Source organism: Benincasa hispida, chromosome 10 (assembly GCF_027475165.1).
Source record: "Benincasa hispida cultivar pf3 chromosome 10, pf3_genome.v1.1, whole genome shotgun sequence".
NCBI lineage: Eukaryota > Viridiplantae > Streptophyta > Magnoliopsida > Cucurbitales > Cucurbitaceae > Benincasa > Benincasa hispida.
The window spans coordinates 17416610-17439053 of NC_143487.1; the positions used below are offsets into that span (position 1 = coordinate 17416610).

At 36.3% G+C, this 22444-nt stretch overlaps 1 protein-coding gene across 2 annotated transcripts; it reads right to left on the reverse strand.

Annotated features, from left to right (window-relative positions):
* Positions 1 to 86: 86 nt before the first annotated feature.
* ABCB25 (ABC transporter of the mitochondrion 3) lies at positions 87 to 18813 on the reverse strand. Of its 2 annotated transcripts, none has more exons than XM_039044971.2 (20): positions 18116 to 18813; positions 17779 to 18006; positions 17504 to 17690; positions 17298 to 17359; positions 17047 to 17090; positions 15695 to 15797; positions 15339 to 15446; positions 15030 to 15113; positions 14864 to 14924; positions 14058 to 14203; positions 13857 to 13973; positions 13651 to 13736; positions 12853 to 12941; positions 3405 to 3460; positions 2036 to 2116; positions 1884 to 1949; positions 1724 to 1816; positions 1376 to 1440; positions 1010 to 1145; positions 87 to 407 (listed from the first exon to the last, which is right to left on the reverse strand). In XM_039044971.2, the coding sequence occupies exons 1-20, from the start codon at positions 18443 to 18445 to the stop codon at positions 261 to 263; spliced, it is 2289 nt and encodes a 762-aa protein (XP_038900899.1). In that variant the 5' UTR covers positions 18446 to 18813; the 3' UTR covers positions 87 to 260. The 2 variants fall into 2 exon arrangements, with proteins under 2 accessions (XP_038900899.1, XP_038900900.1); XM_039044972.2 differs by having other exon boundaries at positions 18370 to 18507.
* Positions 18814 to 22444: the final 3631 nt, after the last annotated feature.

Below are 22444 nucleotides of genomic sequence, written 5' to 3' on the forward strand. Positions count from 1 at the left end.
GCATCATTGAGAAACCTAAAACATATGTCGTTATAATATTCTATGAGAACAAGCTAGGATAGAAGAAATAATATTCACATTCAATCTACAAAGACATGGACTCTTAAATTAAAAACTGTATCTTGAAAGGATATAACAATGACCAATGTATATAAATGTGGTACATCAGAAAAATCAAGGGCCTACAATCCATTAGAACCGATTTAAATTATTGGAGGGTAGGGACTTTATTTTGAATGAATATTTAATTATTACACCTTTCATTGTGCTTCCAGTTTAACTGCAGAATCAAGGGCATCGATGGTATTATTTTGATGGCCCCACAGCTGTGCATATCTTCCTGCATTTGATAAGAGAACTTCATGGGGTCCTTGTTCAACCACCTTCCCATCCTCCAAAACTACAATCTGCAGATTACAGAGAATTTTGACTAATAAAAGATTGGCAACAAATAATGCATATATTCATTAAATTTGGCTAGTCATCTATATCATCAGAATTCAATGAAGAGTTAAAATAATCTGAAGCAGTGTTTTAAAAAACCCTTCTGGGCGCGCCAGACAAGCTCACAAAATAAGGCACGCACCTTTTGTGAACTCCCAAGGCTCAAAATTCTGGACCTTCGGGCTTTTTGATTGTTTCTAAAAATAGTATTACCTAGGATTTTTCCTTCTTAAATTAAATATATATATATATATATTCAGATTTACTAAAACTCAGTTCAAATTCCTTGTGTTTAGAGGTCCTTTTTTTCATATTTCCACTCTTGCTATGCTTTCTTTCTGCAGTACTTAATACAGTTCACAGTACTTAATACAGTTCAAAGAGAATAATTTAGGCCCACGCTTGTTTTTTCTTATGAATAATGCATATTTGGAATGATTTTTCAAGCGCTTGAGAAAAGGGTTTTAAGTATTAAAAAATGCATCTCAGCACTTGAAAATTTGTTCCAATCAGCAGATTACAAGAGCAATTATTAGAAAGGAAATTTCATTATGCAGATACTTACCTCATCACATTGCATGGCAGTAGTAAGCCTATGAGCAATGAAGATCGAGGTTCTATTATTTGCAAGCGACTTCAATGCATTCAAAATTTCGGCTTCCGTTGAGCTGTCGAGGGCACTTGTAGCCTCATCACATAGCCTGAATAAAGTTGACATTCCATTTTGTAAATATAAAGAAAAGGTGACAATTTTAAAAAAATATAAAAAAGAAGACGAAAGAAAGAGAGATTCAGAATGCTTTCAGCTCGTTCAGCTATTTTATTTCACTAATATATTTTTTCCCTTAAAATAGGAAATGCAATCATGTAATCAGAGGAGAAAGCATTAGTCGCATATTAACACAAATAGGAAAGAAGACTGGATCCCTACAGAATAGAAGGTGCTTTCAAGAATGCTCGAGCTAGAGCCACTCGTTGCTTCTCGCCCCCGCTTAACTGCAGAGGCATCAGAACCAATAGAAAATAAGGAACTGTGATAAAGCATTAATCAGAAGAAACTAAGCGGGTTGGGGAGCTCTTGAACTGGCCAAAATATTATGGAGGGAACATCTTAAGCTTAAAGACAAGATTTTGCGAAGATTTATTGTTTTACCTCACAAAAGCATACAACCATATACTGTTAAGTTGCATATTTAAGGAATCTACCACCCATCAACATAAGAGAATAAAACACAGTTTGTTTGTTTTTTTTTTTTTGTCAACACCAATAACAACTCACCTTAAGCCCCCTTTCACCTACAACTGTAGAATATTTCTCAGGAAAGTTCATGATGGTATCATGAATTGCAGCACGTTGAGCTGCATCATAAACCTGAGGGGAAAATTTATAAGTGTCCCACAGGTGAGAATAAGAAAGCATCATACTCTTTCAAGATTACCTCCTCCTCGGTAGCTGAAAGACGACCATAATGAATGTTATGGAAAATTGTATCGTTGAAAAGGACCTGTTTTTCACAGTACATGCAAACCTTATAGGTTGTAGGGTAAAATTAATCTTTGTAAAACGAATGTGGCTAATTTTTTAATTTACCAAATCTTGTGGCACAACACCAACAAATTTCCGTAAGCTATCAAGAGTCACGTCCCGTACATCTTGACCATCAATTTTAATCTGGAAAAACATGTTACTAGAGAAGATCAATGCCTGTTTACCAGCAGATACCACCATAACCCGAAAACAAAAACTGTAGTTATCAAACCACAATAAATAGCAGAACACAAATCCCATTATTACTGGGGTACATAATGTTAAGAGACGAGCAATAGAAAATAAAGATTCATGTTCATTGAAAGGGGCTCTAAGCCACTGAAGCCACTTGAGAGGATGCAACGTATATTGCTAAATAAATTTATCACTTTCCACCTTGAGGACTAGGTGGCTTCTGGGAATTGATTGGATTATTAATGGGCCCCATGTTTAGTCCTCATGAATTAGGAAGTCAGATAAAGAGATGTATTATTCAAAAAGAACACAAACAAAAGCTAATGAAGTCTGAATGCTGGAGTTGGTTTGCAGGTGCAAGGCCTTTGGGTAATTTAGATAGCAAGACAGATGGAAGATGCATTATTGCCATTGGCATCTTTTGCATGGAAGAATCGTTCTAGATACAACGAGACGATGGGAAAGAGTAAGAAAGGGACGCAATGTTTAATAGGGTTGAGAAAGCTGGACAAGCCAATAGGGTTGGATTAGAAGAGGTGGTGAAGTTGTCAGATATTTTCCCTTTGCTTTTTTATATCTTTCAGCTTAACAGAAGTCTATCAAGTCGAGTCCTATCATGATCAATTTTTAGAAGATGCATCCTAATACCTCTATTGGAGATTGGTTTTTCCAATTTCCAAACAGAAAATCGTGTGAAATAATAACAGAGCCACACCCAATCAATCCCCAATAATTTGGTCAAAAGAGAATCAATGTATGCCCTTAGAAGTTAATCAAGCATCCATGATTCTCCAAACCAAACATTCCATTTTAACGAGAAATTATTATTCAAAATGTGTAACTGCACATTTATTACCTCGGGAAGAATAATAATGAGGTTTTTTCACAAATCATCAATCACTGTTCCTAACAAACAATGTGCATTTCAGTTATAACATTATTGCTTTTCTATAAGCTCCAATATGCACAAACAACAATATGAAGAAAGGGATGAATTTGTAAATTAACCAATAGTAAGACAATTTTGTACAATGGAGTCGATGCATGAATGGGAATAGTTCATATTTCAGCATAATCTAAAACATAAAAATCACAAATTTATAGTATGTTCTAAACTAAACATTGCAAGACCTTTACATGGCGTTATCGAAGACTGCTGATCAAACTCTTAGACTCTTAGTTATAAACAAACCCAATGTCATTGCAAAATCTTACAACATAGGATAAGGTCTCTTACACTTCCTGAATGGATGTCAAAGAACCTGAAGAGCAAGCGAAGAATAGTTGACTTGCCTGTATGGAGATACCAATTTAACTACATCAATGACACTGCAAGCATTCAATAACAGAAAGTTATATATCAGATTTAAATTTGGGAACGGAGCACGTACGGGAAAAAATTTTGTACAGGGCTTTAAGAGAATTGAAGCCTATCTTTTAGAAGTCAGAAAGCATAATGCAGCATCTTTAAAGAGAAGTAAATTATTCATTAACATCACAGAAACCGACCCCAATTTGAAATAAAAGAGGCCAAGGAGGCTACTAAAATCCCTCCCAATTAGTATAAATCTCAACAGTTACAAAATAATTTTCCAAATTTGCATCAAGTGGCTGTTATTTACAAAATAAGATCATATAACTGAGTCATCCCACTCCTTTCCATTGAAGGTTCTATGATTTCTCTCTGCCCATTGATCCAAATGAAGCTTCTGATCATGTTCATCCATAGGGAATTTTCTAGCTTCCAGAATGGACGAGGCACCGTCATAGCATGTAGGTTGATGACTATGTTTTTGTAATGGAGTTGTCCAACAGAAGGCCTGGAGGAAAGCATAAAAAAAAGTCGCAAAGGAGTAGCTGACAAAGATGTGATCTTGTGCTTCACCGTTCCTCTTCTGAGGAGGAATATTTATGGGGAAAGAGCAGTTGAAGAGAATTTTTTTTTTCCCTTTTTTAGCACGTACTCCATAGTATTAATTTTGCCCATGACCACCCCCTATAAGAAGATTTTAACATCTGAGATATTTCCTTTTCCAGATCACATAGACGAGGTTTGGTGGATGAGGGGTGTTTGGTGTGGCAAAGTTACCTATTGGGTCAAGGGGACACCTTGAGTCTGTACAAGGTCTAAGCCTGATCCCCTCGATTTTCCTGGTCAGAATTAGCCATTCTTCCAATTCATTTTTTACATTCCTTCTATGAACCACAAAGGGTTTGTTATTTATATTTTCTTTAATAGTTTAGCTGTAATTTTATTGTTATCAAATGCTAAATAAGGGTACTTTTGTCATTTCCACACATTAGGGTTTTGGGAGGTTATCTAAAAAGCCAGGTCATAGGTTGTACAAAACAATTATGAATTTTGAATTTGGGGAATGAGATTTTTTCTCTGGGTTGATGATAGGAATTCATCACCATCCCTTTTGCAATTCTTGATCCGGAGTTGCATGCTTGAGCATTTAAGTAAGATTGATCGACTTGCTTGTGAAATATTCAAAACTTGAGTAGGGAACTAGTTCTCCTAAGACCTAATCTTCAATCACAAGATAACCTTGTCTAACTCTCCTTGGAGTTGTGCGGATTGATTTTGGGGGTCTTGGAATTTATTGATTAGAGGTTGAAAGAACCAAAAGGTTCCTATATTCTCGAATTGCTAGGGTTGTCATATAACCATGGGTCTGTTGGGTACCCGGATCCTGCAAACAAAAGAAAGAAGAATACCCAACAAGACCGAACTCCCCACAAAACAGAGCAAGGCTCTGTGGTGATTTTATTTATGTGATTCTAAGGGAAAATACAGAATTTAAGAGGCTCGAGAACAAGAAATGAAACAGGGAAATTACTAAGAACATAGATAGTAACCAGCCAATTCGAGAGGGCTGCCTTCTCTCCCTTTTGCTGAAGCTCCTTCAGACAATTCCCAAAACCTGCCTCCTGCTCCTTGCTGCCCTGCTATTTAATTCCCAAGAGGCGGTCCCCTTTTTCCAAAGGGTTATCAGCCCATCCACGATTATGTATCATTATCACCCAAATATTTTTTTTCCACCTCCACTATCCTAAGTAGTATCCCTTTTTTACCCCTCCTTTTGTAAGTGTTGATGATTGGTGGTCTAACAGGGTTCTCCCAAAATCTAGTGCTTCTACCATTTCCAATCTTGTACATGGAAACCAAACCTGATATTAAAGACGTGAAATTCCTACTATTTCCATGAGAATCACATTTTTTGTCCTGAGATATGGGTTACGTAGAGTTTATGTGGCACCCTACTTTTAGTTATAAATGTTTTATTTTAAAATAAACAAATCTTCTTGATCTTTTTTTTATTGTTTTCTTCTTCTCCCTCTTCTTTTGTCCCTCCTCCTGACCTCCCATCCATGACTGCCACTGCCGCTGCCTTTTCTTTTTCTCCTTTCTTTTTCTTTTCTTTTCTTTTCTTTCTTCTTCTCTTCTCAACTTCTTTCTTGGCTTTTATTAAAGGATTCCATTAGAAAGTTGTACAAAGAGGAAGGATAGGAAGATTTTCTCCATAGCAAACCAAAAAGACCTTTTTTCTTTTTGGTTGATGAAGCTTTCAAAAAAAAATAAATAAAAGAATACAAGGGGATATAAAAAACCAACCCCAAACAAAAAGAGGAAAACTAAAAACAAAAATGGGCACCAATTGAGCAAAATGAGACCTCAAGGGTAATTACAAAAAAGCTCTAACACCCAAAGTCCAAAGAGAGACATGGAACCTAAAAGATATCTTGAAATCCTCTTCAATTGGCCTTGATCAAAGACAAGTGTAATTACAAAATGCATTATCCAGGGCAGAGGTGGCCATAAAAGAAATAACCTCCTTAGCCTCGTAACATCCCTCCCTAACCCTTTGAAAATCCTTCTATTTCTCCCAAGTAAAATTTTCCAGCTTGGACATATTAGCTAAAAGAATCTCACTTTATCTTGGAAAGGGTACAGCATAACACAACAGAAAAAGGTATTAAACATGGAGGGAAAAGAACCAGATTACTCCCAGAAGTGCCAAGCATATCCACCAGGCAGCTCCATCCAAAACAACACAACATGAAGAATCAATCTATCACCTCACAATTCTCTTAAACACCAGCCTGGGAAAGAGTGAATGCAGGATCTATCCTCTGAACTCAACCAAACTAGTTGGGGTTTAAGTTTTGCCTTCCTAAAAACATTGATGCTTGGATGCTGGAAGGCCTTGCTGCTTGGATCTGGAAAAGAAGGCCAAAGTGGTGGGTAGCTGAGCCTTTACAGCAATTTTATGGCTTGTTTGGAAGGAAAGAAATTCTAGATCCTGTGAAGATATACTTCTTCCTTTTTAATTTTTTGTGATGGCATACAAAATACAGCCTCTTGGTGAATATCATTACACAAGAAACTCTTTTGTAATTACATCCTTTTAATGCTTATTGGTGATTGAAAAACCCTCCTTTTACAGCTCTCTTTTGTGGGGGTTGGATTGCGTCAACCCTGTCGCTAGACTGTTGTGTTCTTTTGGAATATATCTCTTGATGTTCCCAGGAATTATACATCAGGGAAAGAACTTCCTTAGTTCACTTTCTTAGAATACTTTCTTTTCCAAATCCATAGTTAAGAGGAGTGTAAGGATCCTTCCTTACTATCCAATATTCAAGTACGATAATAAACCCAAAACACAGGGGAAACGGGTTCAATTACTAAACAAAATGAGAATACAAAAAACACTACAGCCAACTAAGAGGGCTGTTCTCTCCACAGTATTGTTCATACACAAAACACAAGATAACTAACCGTAGCCAAAACAAAGGTAAAAATACCAACATAAATACCAACATTCCCCTGTCACAAGTACATCGCGGGTCCACAGCCAACTACTTCTCTGTCTGGGGTGCAAACCCCTTTTTACCCCTCCTATAAACGTTCTTAATGGGTGGCCTAGCAATACCCTCGTTTAGAAGAGTCCCCTTGTCCTTAGGTGGAAATCCGGGAATTGCTGTCGAACTAAAGCATGGAACTCCCAAGTAGCTTCATGATCAGGCTGCCCTTTCCATTCGACAAGACATTCCCACTCTTGTTTTGTCTCATTCCAGCGCTTCTGAGACACTTTGCTTGGTTTCAGACCCCATTCTAATTCATCATTCAAAGGGGAAAGATCCTACTGCACGACGTGTTTGTCGCCAATCGCTTTCTCTAATTGAGAGACATGGAAGACCGGGTGAATTTGGGCCGATGACGGCAGATCCAATAAATAAGTGAGCTCTCCCACATAGCCCAGGATACGGAATGGACCAAAGAATTTGGGGGCCAGTTTCTCACAACGTTTCTTAGCCAAGGATTTCTGGCAGTAGGGTCTAATCTTCAAATATACCCAATCCTCCGTATCTAAAACCACTTCACGGCGGTGGGCATCCACGAACTTCTTCATTTGGTTTTGCACGTGGATCAGATGATCCTTTACGGCCACCAAGGTCTCATCCCTGGTTTGTAACTGCTGTTCAACCGAGTAGTTCACTGTTTTTTTCGACTGTCCATAAGATATAATTGGTGGTGGGGGTTGACCATGTAACACCTGATAAGGGTTAGTCTTAACCGAAGCGTGGTACGTCTTGTTGTACCAATATTCTACCCACAGCAAGTTGTCACTCTAGGATTTCGGTTTCTCGTTGCACAAACAACGCAAATAAAGTTCCAAACTCTTATTGACCACCTCCGTTTGTCCATCAGTCTGGGGGTTTACATTGTATACTACACTTTGATTGGGTACCTTGCAACCAGAAAAAGCTCTATCCAAAAATGACTTGAGAAACACCCAATCCCGATCTGACACAATTGACCTAGGGTACCTGTGGTGTCGCACCACTTCTTTCACGAACAGAACAGCCACATACAGATGGGACAAGGCAATGAAGTGGGCATATTTGCTCAATCGGTCCACGACAAAATCATCGTACTCTTCAAGCGGGGAAAGGCCTCCATGAAATCCATGGAAATATCTTCCCACGTGCGACTGGGAATAGGTAAAAGTTACAATAACCTAGCTAGAGACATGGCTTGTATCTTATTTTGTTGACAGATGGCACACTCGACCACGTATTTTTTCACATTCGATTTCATGCCATCCCAATACAGCTCAGCCGATAGTCGTTTGTATGTTCGCAAGTACCCCGAGTGTCCCCCAATAACCGAATCATGAAAGGTGTGGAGTGCATCATACTTATGGAATTCCTTCACCATTGGCCATTGATCTTGCCGAGTGCATCATACTTCACACCTTCATACTTCATACCTACCTATTCCTGATGAAAATAGAGGAAGAAGAACACACAATATTTACGTGGAAAACCCTAGAACGGAGAGAAAAAACCACCATACTAGAATACTTCTCATCATTTTTCTATATCACATACAAGAGAGGGCACAGATATAAATAGACACGTAAGAAACCCTAATACAAACAAGGGCAAGATGAAATTACTAAAACGCCCTTACAGTTCAAAGGTGAAGGCCCTTTTATTTTCAACACTCCCCCTCAAGTTGGGGCAGATATCAATAAGACTCAACTTGTTAACACAAAAATCAAAACTTTGTCTGAGTAATCCTTTTGTGAGAATATCTGCGACCTGTTGACCAAAAGGAATGTAAGGAATACAGAAACTGCTACTGTCCAGTCTTTCTTTGATGATGTGTCTATCGATTGCCACGTGTTTTGTTATATCATGTTGAACCAGATTATTCACTATGCTTATCGCAACTTTGTTGTCACAATAGAGCTTCATCGGTTGATCACTTTTTTGACAAAGATCTGACAAAACTTTCTTCAACCAAATTTCTTCACATATTTCCAGACTCATAGCCCTGTATTCTGCTTCAGCACTGCTTCTAGCAACCACCTCTTGTTTCTTACTTCTCCAAGTGACAAGATTTCCCCACACAAAGGTACAATACCCAAACGTTGACTTTCTGTCTACAACAGAGCCTGCCCAGTCAGAGTCAGTGTAAGCTTCAATACATCGTTTGTCAATTCTTCTGAACATCAAATTCTTACCAGGAGTAGTTTTCAAATATCTCAGGATGCGTTCTACAGCCTTCATATGCTCTTCGTAAAGTGCTTGCATAAATTGGCTAACCACACTGACGGCGTAGGATATATTTGGTCTAGTATGGGATAGGTAAATTAATTTCCCTACTAAATTTTGATCTCTCTCTTTATTAACTGGAATCCTATTAATAGAATCGCCAAGCTTAGCATTAAATTCTATGGGCTTACATCCAGTCATGCTTGTTTCTTTTAATAAATCAAGCGTATATTTCCATTGAGAGACGGAAATTCCTTCTTTCGACTGTGCTACTTCCATTCCTAGAAAATATCTTAATCTCCCAAGGTCTTTAATCTCAAACTCCTTAGCCATTTTCTTTTTCAGCCTGTCAATCTCAGTAGTATCATCTCTGGACAACACAAACATCAATATTATCAGAGACAGGAGTATGAGTATCACTATCATTCTCAACACAGACATCAAGATCATTAGAGACAGAAGTATAAGTACCTTGAGCTTATGTTGGGTTCGACTCACGGACCATGACCAGAGAAACAACGGGTGGCATGATTCCCTTCCTGAGATTCTTCCTATAGTATGTTATCCATGGGACCTATTTGGTAAGTAAGACAGTGTCGTTAATACTTATGATAGGTTCAGGGAGGAAATTAGAAGGAGGTTCAAGGAGGAAATCGGAAGGGATCGAAGATGTGGACCAATTAGTCTCTTCACTATAACTCTCCCGCTGAAGATGACTAATGGAAAAGAAAAGTTGATCCTCAAGAAAGGTGACATCCATTGAAACAAAATACTTTTAAGATGACGGGTGATAACACTTATACTCGCATTGATGGAGAGGATAGCCAACAAAGACACATTTCTGAGCACGAGGGGTAAATTTGGTACGATTGGGACCGTGAGTATGGACGAAAGCAATACACCCAAACACTCGGAGAAGGACATCGGAAATAAGGCGGGTGGTTTGATATGACTCTTTGAAACACTCAAGAGGAGTGGGAAATTTGAGAATGCAGGAAGGCATTCGGTTAATCAGATGTGTTGTAGTTAAGACAACATCCCCCCATAAGTACGACGAAAGAGAGGTGGACAACATGAGGGACCGAGCCACCTCAACCAGGTGGCGATTTTTTCGTTCAGCCATCCCATTTTGTCGAGGAGTATATGCACAAGAGCTTTGATGAATGATCCCTTTAGATGCCAAAAAATCATGAAGGGTATTGTTGATGAACTCCAACCCATTATCACTTCTAAGGATAGCAATTTTGTGTTAAACTGAGCTTCCACGGTGGTATAGAACTATTGGAGCAGAAATGATACCTCCGACTTATCAGTGAGAAGAAAAACCCAAGTAAGGCGAGTGTAATCATCAATAAAGGTCACGAACCAACGTTTGCTAGTAGAGGTGGTGATGGGTGAGGGACCCCAAACATCACTATGGATAAGAGTGAAAGGTTTAGATGGTTTGTAAGGCTGAGATTGAAACGAGACCCTATGTTGTTTAGCACGAATACATATATCACAAGACAGGGATGAGACATTAACTTTATGAAACAAATGAGGAAATAAATATTGCATATATTGAAAACTAAGGTGACCAAGGTGAAAATGCCACAACATATAGTCTTTTTCAGAAGTAGAATAACAAGAAGAAACAAAACTAGCCCTATAATTGTTCCTAGAGCTCCCTATCGTGTCGAGCAGTGCCAATCATCATCCCCGAGCTCAGGTCCTGAAATAAAACAGTATTAGGTGAGAAAACAACTTGACAGCCCAAATCTCTCATAATTTTACTGATAGACAATAAGTTGTAAGAAATTTTTGGGACATATAACACATCCTATAAGGTCAAACCCTCAAATGGGAAGAGATTACCCTTTCCTGCAACAGGAGCGAAGGACTCATCTGCAATCGTAATTCTTTCATTACTAGCACTCGGACAATATGAAATAAACTAATCAGATGAGTCGGTCAAATGATCTGTAGCACCCCAATCAAGAATCCACGGCTTTTTACCATTAATACTAATAAGACCGAAGGACTGAATCGTACCTAATTAAGCAATAGCACTGATCCCGACAGTACCAGAATCAATCTGAGTATTCACCTGAGGTTGAGACTAAGAATTACCATTTGTTGAATCACTCATAAGCGCCCGTCCAGAATTTGACTTCTCATGTGACTAACGAGTGGACGACCACGCAACTTCTAACACTGGTCTTTAGTATGCCAAGGCTTCTTGCATTGTTCACAAATTGGAGGAGTCTACTATTCTGTTTATCACTATGGGGTCCAGAAGACTTTGCAGTAAATGCAGTGGAATCTATCGAGGAAATTACAGGGTTATTCATGGCACTTGATCTGTCTTCTTCAAGATGAACCTCCGAGCAAACTTCCATGAATGAGGTTATTGGTCGCTATCCCAATATCCGACTATGCACCGGTATAGATTGAGTGTTTGTGGTTGTCCCAAGAACCGCTCTGAGAGCTGTGATCTGTTGTTAAAGATGAGCGAACTGTCGTTGGACCTCTATTGGGGATAAACTCATGGGACCTATAGTGCCCTGACTCCCTGGAACAGGTTGCTGTCCAAGGTACAAAGAAGAGGACTCCCCAAGCTCAAAACCACCCTGCTGGTTGTTGTTGGTGTCGGCGCTCAAGGCCACCAGAATCAAAATGCCAGGCACGCCGTTGCTGCTTGGCGCGACTGAGGGACTGCTTGACAAGAGAGAGCGCGAACAGTCGACTGCAGCATGGAGCTGGTCGAAGCTAGCTCCGACATGGTGGTCGAAGGCAATTGCGGTATGATCTGATCGAGTCCGGTGGTGACGTGCTGGTCGAAGACGTTCGGCTGGCTGGTCGATCGCGTCTGGTGGCTGTTTGGACCGGTCAAGGAAGTGCAGCCGGCTCCATTTGGCTAGTCGGCTGTGACTAGATTGGTCTCGATTGCAGCCGAGAATGACAATGGCTTGAGGAGATGCGGAAACGTGATTTGAAAGTACCGTTCTACGGCCACCTGTACAGTGGCGGTTACGTCGGCGGTGGTGGTGCCACTAATTCCTACAAAAACAGTGTCACCGACTGGTGGAGAATGTGATTCCACTGGTTGATTCTCGTCAATGACGGATAGGGTTTCATTGCCATGCTCTGATACCATGATGAAAATAGAGGAAGAAGAACACACGACATTTATGTGGAAAGCCCTAGAACTGGGAGAAAAAACCACGATACTAGAATACTTTTTATTATTTTTCTATATCACATACAAGAGAGGGCACAGATATAAATAGACACGTAGGAAAGCCTAATATAGACAAGGGCAAGATGAAATTACTAAAATGCCCTTAGGGTTCAAAGGTGAAGGCCCTTTTATTTTCAAACGTTCCAAAGCATGCCTAAAGCAATTCATTGATCAATGAAACCAAAAGTCTTGGTCGATGAAAACAGAAAATGTCAATAGATGGAATTAGCATAACCAGGGGGAAAATGGGAAGAAAACATTGAGGGACATACAAAAAGATAAAATTCATAAGTTGCACCACATAGAGAAGGAAATGTCACTTAACAAATAAATGTTCTTAAAACAATAATCTAGCAGCATGTAAAGGTAAATAAAACCCAAATTTAGTATTCTTTACCGCTGCCACTGGTACCAACAATAGCCACGCTCTTTCCAGCAGGTACAACAAAAGAGACCCCATCAAGAATCTTTCTTTCTGCCAGGTAACTGAAGATAATATCTTGAAAAAATTAAAAAGAAAAAAGTGACAGTCTCTAAAAATATTGACAAAATTACATACGAGATGACTTGATTCCATCATGTGCAAATTAAAATGACTACAGAAATCAGATTTGACAGCATCAAGCTACAAACAAAGTGAGGAAAAAAAATCTACAGAAGGGCAAGAGTGTGAAGGAAAAGGACGAGCATACAAAACTAATGTCACGTATGACAAATGATCATAAAAAGAAAATTCCAATCTTCATTTATATGCATAAAGTCAAAACTTGAATAGAAAACAGATCGACAACATCAACTTGAAATGTAGATGTGGCAAAACCTATCAAGGTGCAAGAGCATGAATCAAAAGAACTAGCATACAAATCTAACGTGCCACCCTGACATTGATAATTGCATTAAAAAGAACAAGAAGAAGAAGAAGAAGAAGAAGAAGATATCTTATTAACACTGATGAAGTCGAACAAAAAACATGGATGGTAAAAATTTACAGATGTAAATTGCATAATAATTGGCACAGAGATGTTTCTGATTTTAATTATTTAAAAAGACAAATTTTAAAAAAAAAAAAACAAAAACAAAAAATAAATAAAGGTAATTCCACGAGGAGTACTTCTCATCATAGTCGACAACTGTGGAAGCCCAGAAGGAAGTAATGTTGGCCTAAATTAACAAATGTACGTAATTAATTCAACACCTGAAATGTACGTTATCAAACTCGATGCTACCCCCATCCAACTTTAAAGGCTTCGAATTGTCCACATCTCTAACCTCAGCTTTTTCCTATGGTGAACAACAAAACTATGTATGTTATTTTCAAGCAGAAAATGCATATAGACGACTTCGGACATCCAAGATGGTACTGCAGGTCATCAAAAGTGATTGTTGTTTGATGTAAAGTACCTCCAGCAATTGAAACATCGATTTCATATCAACAAGGCTCTGAATGGTTTCCCGATAAACACTACCAAGGAAATTAAGAGGAAGAGATAATTGAAAAAGTAGGCCATTCACCATAACCTGTTTACAGAATACCAGAATTCAAAGGTTAAATATTCCCTTCTAGTAACTTATATTATCAGCGCATAAAGTTTTAAATAATACCAGATCACCAACTGTCATATTCCCGCTCATAACTCCATGTGAACACAGCACCATAGCAGTTGATAAAGCTGTGCTGAATATTACATTTTGACCAAAGTTTAAGGAGGCCAGACTGCGCTGTGTTTTCAGAGCAGCATCCTCATACTCTGAGAATTAAGAATCACAAACAGCATTACCATTTGACGCCAGTTGGAAAAAGGAAGGAACACCAATTAAGCTCAGTTGACCGATAATAAAGTTGATATCCTATCTTTCCCTCCCTTAAAGCATTAGGTTTGTTTGAATTGAATGAAGTCTTTTTTACTTATTTAAAAAAGATAATAAGTATTTTGTTTGACAAAGGTATTCCATGTCGCTTCCCTAGTACTTGCTTGAACTGTGATAATTTTTAAATTTTTTAGGTTTCCCAGGATAAGTCATTCTGCTGTTACAAGTACACTGAGTATATTTACCTATTAACAGTGTGAAATACAGACCACAAGCAGGGGATGGTGAATGGGAAGCTTTACAAAGTACAAACTAAGTCTACAGTTTGAGTGTGTTAGAAACCACCAGGTCCATGATTTGAATCCCCATACCCCCAATTGTACTAAAAAAAATGAACTAAGTCTACATCTATAGTTGAGGCTACTTCATTTTCCCATATGATAATGAATTTGTGTAAACGTGGAAATGCACATATAAATATCACATGGTGCAGTGATAATTATAACCACACTATTGGCGAACATTTTCTCATTTTTCACCAAACCGTTTTAGTCGAGAACAACTATATGCTACAGTAGGAGTCTTAAAGTAAAACTTACTCTTGAGATATTCATCATATTTATTGACTTCATAGGCTTCATTATTGAAGTATTTAACGGTCTGCAAAATTACATTTAATAAGGGAAAAGGAACAGCAGAACAATGGAAACTGAATTATGGATGGACAAGTAGAAAGCAAACTATTTAGGGACATCACGGCCAGACCTCATAATTAATAAGTGAATCAATTGCCCTGGTGTTTGCATCATTATCAGCTTTATTCATGGCCTTCCTAAACTTAGTTCTCCACTGAAAATACCAAAAAGAGACGGGAGAGAATAAGTGCAGTAAAAAATCCAAACATCAAAAAACCCATTAAACAATTTAGTGGTAATGGCAAAAGAACATAAATTCAAATGGAAAAGAAAACTTAAAAAGCTGGGAGATCAACAAACAGGGAAAGTAAACATAAACTCAAGAGTGTATCTTCAATAAATGCATCATGTAGATATAGAATTGACGGGAGTAAGGAACCTGAGTCACAGTCAACGTGAAAATGACATATGCTATCACTGATAGTGAAGTGATCAGTGCAAATGGAGCTCCAAACTTATAGGCCAGAATACCTGACACCATGGATATCTGGAAGAACAAAAGCAAGTCAAAACCAAAAAACAAGGATGAAAACAAGATTCCCCTCCCTATGAAATAATATGTGAATCAAGGAGAGAGATAAACAAACAGAAATCAAGACATCAGTAAATGGACTCTCAAGTAGTTCCAAATTACACAGATTAAAGTCCCAAAGTAAGTAGGTCCATGGAAAAGAAAGCTATAAGATCATACTCATAAAATAAAAGTGATAATAATATTAATAATAGTGATAATACCTCTAAGATGGTGGGTACAACATTGAAAACCATGGATGAAAGAATAAAATTTATAGCACGGCTACCGCGATCAATAGTTCTACTTAAGGCACCTGTCTCACGACTACAAATAAAGTGAACAGGACAAGAGATTATCATGGAAGTTACAGCTCCAAAAGGGAAAAGAAATTAAAACTGGCTTATATCATGATTAAAAAAAAAAAAGCAACTTTCAGTAACCCATAATAACAGATGATAGGTACAAAAAGACAGGGACAATGAATCAACTCAGGGACTATCTGAACAAAGGATCCAAATTTGATCACAAAGAAAGAATAATTAGTAAGATTTTGATAGAAGATTTTCCAACCCGAGTATTTGGTCAATTAAGACATATATCCTCAACCAAAATGTTAGAGATTCGAATACCTCCACCCCACATGTTATTAAACTTTAAAATAGTTTGATAGTAGACTTTTAACTAGAGGCATCAAGTATAATTACATACCAAAAGAACAAGAAATGTCCAAAATAAGACCAAGATAATATTAGTCCAAATAATTTTAGCCTCATCCTTGAAAGGATGTATCACCATTGTGAAAAGCTTGTCATGGATTGCAGTGGGAAAGTGCAAGTGGTAACCCAAACACATCTAAGACCTTGTACCACAAATTGCATGAATAACCTTTATAAGCATCATGCCTAAATATTCTATTCACTCAATATTGGAAACCACTCAAGTGAAATTGAATCTCCAGCATAAAATCTTAGGAGGCATTTGGGACAAGGAGTAGGAGTTGGTTATTATAGTTGGGTTATAATAGTTTCTGATTGGGGTGTAGATTATTTTAGTTTGAGTTATAATAGTATGTGTTTGAGGTGTAAACTATTTTAGTTTGAGAAAAAAATAGTAAATATTGTAGCAAAGAAAAAATGATAAATGTAAAATAGTAAATACTACAGCAATTGGGAGTTTTGAAATATTGGGGACTACAGAATAGTATTTACAGTAGCAAGAGGTGGTTATTATAGTCTTCGGATAGTCCTTGTCCCAAATGCCCCTAAGAGAACAAATTAGAAATGGGAATGCAGTATATTTTGATGAAATAGAGGCCAAACATTCATGTACATCCTACAATCTTTTTTCAAAAAGGAAAAAGGTTCCTCCATCTGTAAACGCCTGAGTTGAAAACACGACATTACGGAACAAGCATGATGATGCATGGTGTTTCTGGGCAATAAGGCCATTTGGCTAGAATATCTTGGGTCCTATATCAAATAACCAAAGTGTGTCTCGCCATTAACCAAAGATTTTCAATTTAAAAAATACATACATATGTGAGTATGCATTTATGTATATACAAAATGATTACCTAAGATGATACTGGAGATCAAGGTCATGCAAGTGTGAAAAAACCTGCAAATTTTAAGAAGTCAATCAAGCATAAGCATCGTGGGAAAACTAGAACTCAAAATCCCAAAAAAAGAATCTCCGTCTAAAAAAAAAAAAAAATGATTCGGAAAAGTTAGAACTTCGAAAGTTGGAAAATATCTCTACAATTTGGCTTCCGGCACAAGAAAACAAAAAACAAAACAAAACAAAACAAAACTTTTCCAGACATACCTTTCGAGATACAGATCGAATCGTTCGTAGTGCTACCTTGGAGAAAACAGCAGTCCGCAGCTCTATAATAACATGAGAGAAATCACACTACAGCAGTGGAAAATAATTGGCAAAACATAAAAGGATAATATATTTTTAAGCTGTGAAATAGAAGAAGCATGCAGATAACGTAGAACGAGTATAAGCAATTACTTCATGCCTAGTACCGTTGAAAGCAGATGCCCCAGACCGGGCAATGCCATAACCAACTAAAACCGCAGCCGGTGTAGCAAAAAGAGTTAACATGGTGGAATTAGCGGCAGTAAAAGAAGCAAGAGCAGCTGCATTCCCGGAAGTAGTGGTCAACCAATCAACGGCTAGCTTGAAGAGAAATGGTACCTGAACGTTCAAAATCTACAAGGAAACAAGAGCGAAAATGAAATGCAAGAGAAGAGCAGAGAAACATGAGTACACTAGGCGTGATGATTGTAAATAACCAGACCTTTGCCCCGACCAAAAAACCCAAAGCCATTATGACCCTGAAACGGAACTCGGAGTTGTCTTTCATCCACAAGTAACTAGCAAGAGTACGCAAAATCTTCGTATCAGCAACTTGGGACTCCGATTGTTTACTAACAGGCTTAATACTTTTGCCGCTGGGAGACGATGCTGCATCACTGCCATTTGTAGAAGATGTTGAGAACACTAGTCGTCCATTTAACATAAAACCCTGCGTTGAATTGTTCATAACCATGGAAATGGAGGAGAAATCAACACTCGACTTCAATAAACATTACAATTTAATATCAAAATACATAACCTCAAAAAGAGAAACTAACAGATTTCGATCCTTTCGTCGAGGAGGAAGAAGAAGGATCAGACAAGAATGCATGGACACGACTCAGTGGGTTGGAATTCGGTTTACAGGAACTAAAACTACGAGATTTCCGGCCTTGAATGTACAGAATACGATCGTCATGTGACCTAATGAAGTTGCTGCTTAAGCTCGGATATCGATCGGAGATGCTTACAAGTGCGCCGGTTGAAAGACGATTGTAATTACGATTGCAATAGATTAAGAACGAAGCCCCACCTTTAGAAGACATCAAATGTCGGCCATTGGATTGAATAAGCTCGGTTGCTCCGAGGCACCTACACGCAGCCAACATTCCTTCTTCTTCGTCTTCTTCTTCTTCAATTCCTCAACTCTACTTCTTCTTCTTCCTCTGATTCTTCTGACTATCAGAACAGAAGTTGATTTCCTTAATCCAAAGCTCTGGGCCCAATAATCTTGAAGGGAACTGGAAGATTCAGTCAACCCAACGGATTTCACTCAAGCATGTTCCATAAATTAACTGGAAATTCGAAACCCTAAATCGTGCACATAATTTATAAGAAATCGATGGAGAGAGGATGTGGCGCCACTAAACCTGTTGTCCCGGTCTGGGAAGGGCTTTTTTTCTTCATGATTTTAATTCCAGAACCCGATTAAACTATTTAAATTTTATTCAATTCTCATAATTTAGGCTACTTTTATCTATTGAAAATTGGTACCATCGGAATAAAATTTTATCTATAAATGACTTAGGCCTAGCGTGAGTTGCAAATTTAATTGGATTACTTTTGTCTATTTACCTATAATCATGAATCTGTCACATTTTATAATTATCATTATTATTATTATCAATGCTTAACTCTAACAATAATGATAAATGTAAATATAACAATAAATGTAACAAATTTATAATTTTCATAATGTTACGGCAACAATAATGATAAAGTGAGTGGATCCTACGTAATTTTTATCCACGTTCAAATTGAGCACCTTTCATTTCATTACATGATTTGATTATAAATTTAAAATATGTCCTACGGCTCGTTATAATTATGAAAATCAGATAAACAATAACCAAAATAATCAACTATGACCCACTTTTTTGCATTATCATTGATGGATAACCTCTCAAGTCATGTAAACATGTGTTTATTTTTCTTCTTGAAGACAAAATTAAATATGTCTCTTTCAAACAATTTTTAAATTTGTATTCGATTCTTTAATTTATATGTATTTTGTTTGTTATTCGTACAAAGTTGATCATCTAATTCTTTTGAATGCGGTTGATTTGAGAAAGCGTAACCAATTGATGATTGTGGAGAGAATTGCATTTGTGTCAATTTAAGCCCGTTATATTATTCAATTAGACTTGAACCATAATATTAATTTCAAATTGGACAAAATTATTTATTTGATCTAATTGTAACAATAAAAACATACAACGTCATCGGAATTTCTCTAACTTATGTCTTCGATTTCAATTTGGGACACATGTCAATTTTTAATTAGTCTCGATTCAATCATTTGTAATTTCATTATTAATTTAAGAAACCATGTAGGAATTTGTAGTTGATCTAAAATTTCTCATTCAAATGTTGTATTCATTATAATAAGTACAGAGATACAAAATGACTTCAAAAGAATTAGCCTATATTAATTACTACTAAGGGTGTGTTTGGTATGTGATAAAAGTAGAGAGTTCAATTGAGTTGAGTTGGTAATTATTGTTTGTGTTTGTTGTGCTGAGTTGAGTTGAGTTGGAGGATCTGATGCAGTTTTTTTGTGAATGAGATTAGTTCTATTTTTTTTTTTTTGTTTTTTTATTCCATTCTTTTATTTTTTTAGTTTTATGTTTTGCTATTGATGATTAATTTTCAAACACACACGTATTTTCTCAAATCATTTATGACATAAACTAGACAATCTCAATTTTTTTTCTCAATTCGTAGAACATAATATACTATTTTTCATATATTCTTTTCAAAAACTGTAATAATTATAATTTTTTTCAATTGATAAAACATACCAATAAAATATATTTTATATTGCTGCTCAATTAATTGGTATATTGTATATTGTATGTATAGATATTGAATGTGTATATATATATTGAAGATAATTATCCCAATTACTAATTGGTATATTGTATGTATATATATTGAATCTTGTTAACTTACCTTTATTATTTCACATATCATACCGTTTATTTTTATATAATATGGATAGTAAATAAATGAAAATAAAATCCAAAGGTTTGACGATATAAAAAAAAAAAATCAGATCTGGATCCAAACGACAAAGATGGGGAAAGAAAGAAAGAAATGAAAATAAAAAAGGAGTTTTGAGTAGGTAAAAAATAGAATTTAATAACCCATTTGACGATTAAAAAAAAAATCCAAACGGCAAAGATAAGGGGAGAGAAATAAATGAAAATATATTGATTTTTAGGGTTAGTTTTGAGGGGATAAAAAGGGAGTTTTGAGTGGGTAAAAAAAGGTTTAATAATTTGCTTTATGGGCTTAACAAACATGGGTAATAAATACCCACCCAACCCAATAACTCATACCCATTTATTAAACACCTCCTAAATGAAACTAGTTTGACATGTCATGTGCCTATTAGCCTGTTATTAATTACTATTAAATGAAACTAGTTTGACATGTCAAGTGCCTATTTGGTTCGCAATCCACATTCTATTTTATGTTTTTAGATTCACTAAATTGAGCGAATATATATTTGGCAGACAACCCAAATTCTGATTTTGAAAACTTTTTTTGGATTATGTGATTCAAATCGCGCAAATTCTGAAAATAACATTTTATGTTTTCTTTGTACCCATAATTTGAATTCTAAAATTTAAAACGTATAATCATATTAAATAAAAATACAAATATTTATAAATATAGTATGTCATATTATAAATCAAATCCATTTTTTAAATTAAATATATTGTTCAAATGTGACATTAAATAAATATATGATATTTAATTAATTGGTATTAATTAATATTTATTGAATTTATTAAATTAAATAATATTAAATTAAGTATAAAAGTTAACTCTCTTGCAGTTGGCGAAGGAGATTGAAGGGAGTTATCTCCCCTCCCCTCCCACCTGTAATTGAGAGAAGGTGTGTTTCTGCAATGTCTCATGGAAGACGAAGAAAAGTTCTTGAAATTTTCTCTCAAGCAATCACTCTTTCAATTATTTTTTCCCTTACAAAAATTGAATAGTCCACAACTTCTTCGATTCTTATTCTGGAGAATAATAAGGAAGGCCCAGTGGTGGTGTTCCTGTACGTTGAATTTGAGGGAATTGCTTGTGGAACAATGTGTTCATGACAGGAGAGAAAAGTATTGAATATTGTCTTAAATGGTAAGTCCTCAGCTAATCTTTTTCTTCCTTTATAAAACCATGCTTATTTGTATTTATGTTTATCCTGTTTTTGTATATTTTATCTGTTTTTCATGGTTTCTATAACGAATTTAAAAAACACATGTATTCATGCACTTTCGCCGATGAATTCGATTCATTCAATTAGTATCAGAGTTAAGTTGTACTTTTGATTTTTGTTTTGGAATGAAAGGTAGAGAATAAGTGGGTTTTCTTTCTGCATGATGTATATGGAGTTTGCAAAATAGGCAATTTCAAATTTTGGCACTTAGTTTATTGTTTTTATGAGATCAAAATATAAGGGTCCAGTGTTTTGGGTATTTTAATTATCACTATCGAGTCTATAAGTCTGTATCTATCGTGATGCAAGTGTTGTTGAGAAGATCGATACAATTTGGAGCAAGAATGAACTTAATTAAAGCATAAATTGTATTATGTGTTAAAGTGTAAAGGGTGCCTAGAAAATGGGAGGTCGTGGGGTACAAGCATGGCATGGAGTATTTATGTAATTTATTGTTTTAATTAATTAAATTAATATAATATGAGTATAATAATTTAATTAATTCTCAGGGGTGCCAAAATTCGGTCTATTTTTGTTGATTAATTTAATTATTGCGTATGATGTTTGATTAAATTAATGTTATTTATATGTTACATAGTTTAAAATCTCAACTTAAAATAAACATTTTCATGCATCATATTTAATATAAATATTAAATTATATAGTTACGTGATTTAATAAACATGCACATGCATCATATTTAATATAAATGTTATATTATATGGTTGCATATAATAATAAGCATGTCATGCACTTTTTTTTTTTAATATAAGGGGGCGTTTGATGCGCGATAAAAACAAAAAGTTGAGTTGACTTGAGTTGGTAATTATTATCTGGAGAGTTACATTGTCTGTGTTTGGTGTGTAGAGTTGAGTTGAGA

Excerpts from the sequence above, each read along its gene's own strand:
- ABCB25 (XM_039044971.2), bottom strand. The coding sequence starts at position 18,445 with ATGTTGGCTGCGTGTAGGTGCCTCGGAGCAACCGAGCTTATTCAATCC. Across the intron at positions 17,360-17,503 it reads TGGGGCATCTGCTTTCAACG|AGCTGCGGACTGCTGTTTTC; the intron begins GTACTAGGCATG and ends ATGTTATTATAG. Across the intron at positions 1,950-2,035 it reads GTGTTGTGCCACAAGATTTG|GTCCTTTTCAACGATACAAT; the intron begins GTAAATTAAAAA and ends TGTGAAAAACAG.